General features: G+C 43.5%; 1 protein-coding gene across 1 annotated transcript in view; it reads right to left on the bottom strand.

The window, feature by feature from the left end:
• Positions 1-7500, bottom strand: part of LOC143282567 (uncharacterized) — a 52985-nt gene that overhangs the window by 21995 nt on the left and 23490 nt on the right. Inside the window, exons 19-20 of the mRNA XM_076588256.1 lie at positions 2943-3010; positions 378-512 (exon numbers count right to left, since the gene is read on the bottom strand). Of these exons, the coding sequence (XP_076444371.1) occupies positions 378-512; positions 2943-3010 (203 nt within the window). The remainder of the gene's footprint in view (positions 1-377; positions 513-2942; positions 3011-7500) is intronic.

Here is a 7500-nt window from a genome sequence, read left to right as displayed (position 1 = left end):
TATATATATATATATGTATATATAATAGAGATATAATATCTGTATAATATTATATATAATATATATACTATTATATTATCAATTAATAGTATATATTTTTTATTTGTTTGTTAAAGAAAATGGGTGTTGGTTTTCAACTTTGTTTTATCTTTTTAAATTTTTTTTAACCCAGTATATATATATATATATATATATATATATATATATGTATGTATGTATGTATATATATATATATATATATATATATATATATATATATCAAGGGAAATACCAGACTGGTCTTGCACTACACCCATCAAAGGACCGCTCTGTCCACCCCATGCCACACAGTGGTCAGCTGTTGTACAGGCAAACCTCCACATCCACACAGGACGGACCTGTGCAGAAAGGTTCTGGAGCTGTGAGGCACGACGAAGGATTTCAGCCACCTCCACAACGTCTGCCGCCGATGTCTCTCCCCGCTGCTGCAGCACCTGTCTGGTCTGGACCACTGTCTGCTCCGTCGCTGCAGACTGTCGGGACAGACAATGAAGCAGAGAATCAGGCTAGAAGAATCGCACCAGCAAGAACATGACCAGAACGAATGTCACAGCCAGACTTGGGAATACCGCGTCACTCACGGCATCCAGCGCTCTCTAGCATCGGCCTCGGATCCACTCTGTTTACCCATACCATGATTCAAACACTCCACTGTCAGCCGCTACCCTTCGCTTGGTCAGGTCTCCGCACTCAGCTCATTCAAGTCGCCATAAAACATACCTCCTCCCCTTCCCTGCCTCTTCCTTGTTTTCAGTTTGTCAGTCTTAGTCATGCATGCGTGTGACTGGCTGGTGTGAAAGCGCTTTGATTTGTCTCTGCACAAGATTCAGCGCTATATAAGTACTAATTATTATCATTATTAAACTTATGTTATGTCTCTGAAGCAAATACTGACAATGTGGAGTGATGGCCTAGAGGTAACGCGTCCGCCTAGGAAGCGAGCGAATCTGAGCGCACTGGTTCGAATCACTGACGGCTCAGCCGCCGATATTTTCTCCCCCTCCACTAGACCTTCAGTGGTGGTCTGGACGCTAGTCATTCGGATGAGACGATAAACTGAGGTCCCGTGTGCAGCATGCATTTACGGCGCACGTAAAAGAACCCACGGCAACAAAAGGGTTGTTCCTGGCAAAATTCTGCAGAAAAATCCACTTCGAAAGGAAAAACAAATAAAACTGCACGTAGGAATAAATACAAACAAACAAAAAACAAAAAAAAAAAAAAAAAAAACACAAAAAAAAAGAAAAAAAAAAAGGGTGGCGCTGTACTAGTGTAGCGACGCGCTCTCCCCGGGGTGAGCAGCCCGAATTTCACACAGAGAAATCTGATGTGATAAAAAGAAATACAAATACAAATCATGTAAAGGTCGGGTTCGTCAGTGTAGAAAAGAAGAGGCAGATGATGAAATTTAGCCAGGATAGCGTTCAGACCAGAAGCATTTCACAACTCTAGTCTCATCTGCCTGTGAAAAAAAAAAAAGCCTTATACCTATGTTCACTTTGACTTTGAACCCTCGCCACACATATTGTCATATGTCTCGGAATTACGACTGACATACCATACGTGAGATTCAGTTGCCTCTTTGTTATTTCCATGTACATGGAATCGGGGTGAAGCTGTCAGAGTTCAACTGACACAGGGCATACAGGATAAAGAGCTATTGTCGGGACGTCAGCTGGAGCGTAAACTAATTGTGACAATGGAAAAGTAAAACACCGTCTGAATGACCAGCATGGTTCCACGGTTCCTCGGGTTGGTTCAGCCACGGAGGACTGCAGATTAAACGAACACGTCTATTAGTGAGAGCAAAAACACAAAAGGATGTACAGCTGTAATCCGCCGTGGACCACTCCGAAAGAAAGACTTGAACATAAGCCGCCAGACACAACTTTACGATCAGAGGAGAATTGCGGATTATAGGTAAGGGTGTTCTGGAGAATTGATTATATGTACAGGTGCCCTGGAGAATTGATTATATGTAAAGGTGTTCTGTTCGGGGTAACTGGCTTATCATTCACGGTTCGATATAGAACGAAGTCCTTCATAAATTACCAATCTCACCAGGGCATTATAAACGCCAACAGAGGGCAGGTGACTCAGTATGACAGCAGAAACATAAAATGATGCAAATCTTACATCCGCAGTAGATTACACTGAGAAAGAATATCACGAATACAAGCTGTCATGGGCTAAATTAAGATCCGAGGAGAGTTTTAAAAAGGTGTCATGGTCAAGGTAACAGGCTTCCCATTCACAATTCGATACAAACGGAGTCCTTAATTACCATCGTTACCGGGACACAATAAATGTCGACACGGGGCGTGAGACTCAACATGAAGCTTAAAACACGCAGATGAATACAAGGTCGATTGCTAGTGTGATGACACAAAGATTTCCTTGAAAAATACTCCGCTCAGCACCGAGATCTGCGTCTTCTATTTTCATACCTTCAGACCAACCATTATAACAAAAGAGATCAAACTGAGCTGGAGTTCAGGAAGGCGTGAGCTGAAAACAAACAACGGTCATGTCAAGAAAGAGACGTAAAATGTAAAGACAGATGATATGATATGATATGATATGATATGATATGGTATAGGTACTTATATAGCGCCTATCGTCAGTCGGAGACCAAGCTCTAAGTGCTTTATGCCCGCCCTTGGGCTCCCTGGGAGATGAAATAATAACACAGGAAAGAAAAGAACAAAACCCAACACAAAACAAATAAGAAAGAAAATAATGAGAGAACAAAAGAAAACGAAGGAAGAGGGAAGAAGGGAGGAGATGAAGTATGAACAAAGAACAGGTTTCAGTTTCAGTTTCAGTCTGAAGGAGGCTTTAGGAGTGGAATCATTCATATCATTACGCGGTACAAGATGCTCTCACACAAGAAGTCAGCTTACCTTCGTCAGATTTCTCAAGATGCTGGTTTTGTCCGATTCAGCCAGTGGCGTAGTTGTCGTCTCAGGAGCTTAGAACAATCAATCAAAGACATTTCTGCCTGTATCAACTTTATTCAAAAGACGAATTTCTTTTATTTCTTGATTTATGGACCTCCACAATTTCGGGAAGAAGGTGACTGGATCTTTTACTGACAAAGTCATATGACTTTCAAAACTTCTTCAATAAGCTTAGTGATGCTGACATTATTGATCATGTCAAAATATAGCTTGATATGTGTTTTGCTGCTTTCAGCAGTTTCTTACATTTGCTTATTTAACATCTAGTTTCTATTGATCAAGGCGGTTCAATAAAGCGTCTATGGTCTGCTTATGTATGTAATCAATATCTAGAGTCAGATTATGAAGCTCCAGCATCAGCACAATATACCAATTCATGCTTCTTGTATTACGACATACAGTGCGGCTGGGGTAATACCACTTGAAGAACACAGGAACCTTCAGTGCACCAAATTTGTCTTAAGAAGTTCTACAGTAGAAAATGATTTGAAACCTGAACAAAATCTGAAGTCCGATATTAACATTCCAAAAAGAGCTTGGACCATAGCCTCTCATATGACCATAAGTATATATATATATATATATCTACTACTATAACAAGCTCTGATCTACGAGGGTCATTCAATAAATAAGGTGAATTTTTCGGTATAAGGACTTCTAATACAGATAGAAGCTTACTTTTTGTTTTTGTTTTTTGTTTTACTTCTTTTTCACATGGATTTAATTTGTTTTGCAGATTAAAAAAAACTTTGAGAGTTTTGGCGATTAACAAAGATGGCCGACCAAGAAGCATGCTCCAGGATTGAACAGCGGTCAGTTATCAAGTTTTTGGTTGCTGAAGGGTGCAAACCAGTTGAAATTCATAGGAGAATGTCAACTGTGTATGGTGCCACATGTTTCAGCCGAAAAAATGTCTACAAGTGGGCTAAATTGTTTAAAGAAGGACGGAACAGTGTTGAGGATGAAGACAGGCCTGGAAGGCCTACAGAAGTGAGGTCTCCTGAGGTGATCGAATCAGTCAATGACCTCATTCAGTCTGACAGAAGGGTGACAGTGGATGACATTGCAAGGACTTTGAGCTTATCTGTTGGGACAGCACACAAAATTGTCCATGATGACCTTGGCTACTCGAAGGTCAGCTGCCGGTGGGTGCCAAAGATGCTTACTCCAGAGCACAAACAGGAGGGTCGAGTTGTCCCAGCAGTGTCTCTGCCGCTATGAGAAGGATGGTGATGAGTTTCTGAAGAAGGTGGTCACATGTGACGAGACATGGGTTTGGCACTATGAGCCTGAGTCCAAACGGCAGTCTATGGAGTGGAAGCACGTAGGCTCTCCAGTGAAGAAGAAGTTCAAGTCCCAGCGGTCCACGAGGAAGGTGATGCTCACCGTTTTTTGGGATATGCAAGGCCCAATCACCATTTCATTCCTTGAGAAAGGAAGCACTGTGAACAGTGCCAACTACTGTGAACTGCTGAGGCAGGTCAAGAAAGACATAAAGAACAAACGCAGGGGTCATCAGTCAGAAGGAGTCATCTTGCATCATGACAACGCAAGGCCTCACACAGCAGCCCGAACGGTGCAGACCATCAACGAGCTGGGCTGGGAACTGCTCCCTCATCCCCCTTACAGCCCAGACCTTGCCCCTTCAGACTTTCACCTGTTTGGTCCCTTGAAAGCGTTCACGAGAGGCACGAAGTTTGAAAGTGACGATGAAGTCAAAAGTGTTGTGAGCGACTGGCTGAGACATCAGTCCAAAGATTTTTACGCTGAGGGAATACGGAAGCTTGTGCACAGATGGGAAAAGTGTGTGACAGTGCTGGGAGACTACATTGAAAAAAAGAAAAGAAAAAAGTAAGCTTCTATCTGTATTAGAAGTCCTTATACCGAAAATTCACCTTATTTATTGAATACCCTCGTATATCAGAAGCATGATATAGCCAGTCTGTTTTATCCACTAATCCACCCTGGGAACTCAAGAGAGCCCAATTTGATATTGATTGTACGAATGTAGCAAAGACTGAAAACATAAATTTATTGTCATCTTATGCCCGAATCCACTTATGTGATCAATATCCAAACCACCTGATGGTTCTGTGTTACACAATAATGCAGGTACTACATATATCATACCTGACCTAAACGCACAAAAGTTTTATAACGTGGGAAAAAATAAGCCCACGGAGCTAGTTGCAGTACTTATGGCACTGTATTTTTACTCGATTTTCTATAAAAAAAAAAAAAAAAAAAAAAAAAAAAAAAAAAAAAAAATTCAGATTGCTTTTTGTGTTGACTCCAAGTCAGTTATTAATGCTATCAAATCTTTACACTTGAAAACTAGATCTGAAATCATTATTGAAATTAGACATCTTATTCATTTACTCTCAGCGAAGGGTACTAGTATAACTCATTTATCTGAATTCCTTCGCAGTGTGGCCTTTTTATAAGGAGAAGGTTGGTATCTTGGCGATAAAAGAAGCGAATATATCATCTGAGTCAACATGTTTATCTTTTCCATTCTCATTGCAAGAATGTTATAGTATAATAGAATAGATGCAATGATCATACTTTCAGTCAGAAGAAAGGAAAATAGGTTGTTCAAACTTAAACAAAGAAATAAATAATATTTATGGAATTGTTGGAAAACACGAACAACACATTTACAGTAAAAGGCAGATTGCACCATTGATCTGTAGATGGAAACTGAACTGCTTCAAGACAAAATACATAAAAAGTGTTTCTTGTATGTGTGGTAATCCTATAACAAGTGATCATAATATTTACTTGCGTATGTTAACATGTTCAGTCTCGACATGCATTGACCCTGGGTCAATGGCCATGTCCCGACTTTTAGTAGCCGCGCCCCCGTGCCTCCGAGGAAGGTTTTTGAGCCAGAGGCTAGGACAAGGACAGTCTGATATAAAACCTACGACCTGAGGACCTCACTGTCACCGTCCCAGCTTGCTAGGCTATGGCAGATGAACCACGGGTGTAAAGGGTGGGGCCAGTACTGCGCACACTGCACTCCACCTAAAAATTCCATTGCGCAGGCTTGAAGGACATGTCCACGTCCGCGCCACCAACTATTCCAAGCCCTGTAGCGATGGGAAAGGGGCGAAAACGGCAGGTGGAAGATGTCACTGGAAGCCGCAGTTCCAATCCTGCATGCAGGCGGTTCAGGATATTGGTCGCCTGATTGTTGACCCGGAGGTGACAGCATCACTCGGCAGCACCCTGAACGACCAAGCAGCCTTTTCTAGGGACAGCACTGCTTGCTCCACACGGAGAGGGGCCTAGAAAAGGTGGTCCAAACAAATGCTCATCTCCATACCCCCCCAGTTGGCTAACCGCGGTCAACGGGCATCTCCAAACGCGGTCGAACAACAATAGAGAAGAAAAGGCCGGCACCTGCCTCACAATTAGGTGCAAAAGGACTAAAGGTAGCATGCTGGAACATCCGAACCATGCGTGACTCTGCAGACAGCAACCACCCAGAAAGGCGTTCCGCTCTAGTCGCACACGAACTTCAGAGACTGAACATTGACATTGCTGCCGTCAGTGAAGTCCGCTTTGCAGGGGAAGGCAGCCTCCAGGAACATGGCGCTGGGTACACCCTCTACTGGTCAGGCAAGCCAGAGACCGAGAGACGCCTTTATGGCGTAGGCTTTATGGTCAGGAGCACCATTGCCTCCAAGCTTGAAAACCTGCCAACAGGACACTCAGACCGAATTATGTCCATGCGCCTCCCACTACGGAACAAACAGCATGCCACTCTGTTCAGCGTGTACGCTCCAACCCTCCAAGCGGACCCCACAGAAAAGGTCAAGTTTTACACTGATCTGCGCAACCTCGTTCATAACACCCCTGCTGACGACAAGGTCATCATCCTTGGCGACTTCAATGCCAGAGTTGGCCAAGATTCAGAAGCCTGGAAAGGAGTCCTTGGCAAGCATGGCGTTGGTAATTGCAACGACAATGGGCGCCTTCTTCTCGAGTTCTGTGCAGAGCAGCAGTTTACCATCACCAACACCATTTTCCAGCAGAAGGACAGCCTGAAGACAACGTGGATGCATCCTCGGTCCAAACATTGGCACCTCATTGATTACATCCTGATGCGCCAGAGAGACGTACGAGACGTCCTACACACCCGAGTGATGCCCAGCGCGGAGTGTCATACTGACCACCGCCTCGTCCGCAGCAAGCTCAGGCTCCACTTCAAGCCCAAACCAAAGAAAGGAGGAGCTCCTAGGAAGAAATTCCAGGTCGGCAACTTTCAGTCAGCTGAAGTGAAAGCTGAATTCCAGGCGAAGCTTCAGGACAAACTTGAAGACCCCAGTTGCCCCACAGACCCCTCTCCAGAAGCACTATGGGCACAGCTGAAATCAGCCATCCTGCAGTCCTCTGAAGAAGTCCTAGGGTTCTCGTCGAAAAAGAACAAGGACTGGTTTGACGAAAACAACCAGGAGATCCAAGAATTGCTGGCGAAGAAGAGATCAGCCCACCA

Source organism: Babylonia areolata, chromosome 5, assembly GCF_041734735.1.
Source record: "Babylonia areolata isolate BAREFJ2019XMU chromosome 5, ASM4173473v1, whole genome shotgun sequence".
Lineage (NCBI taxonomy): Eukaryota > Metazoa > Mollusca > Gastropoda > Neogastropoda > Buccinidae > Babylonia > Babylonia areolata.
This window is presented reverse-complemented; position numbering and strand designations above follow the sequence as displayed.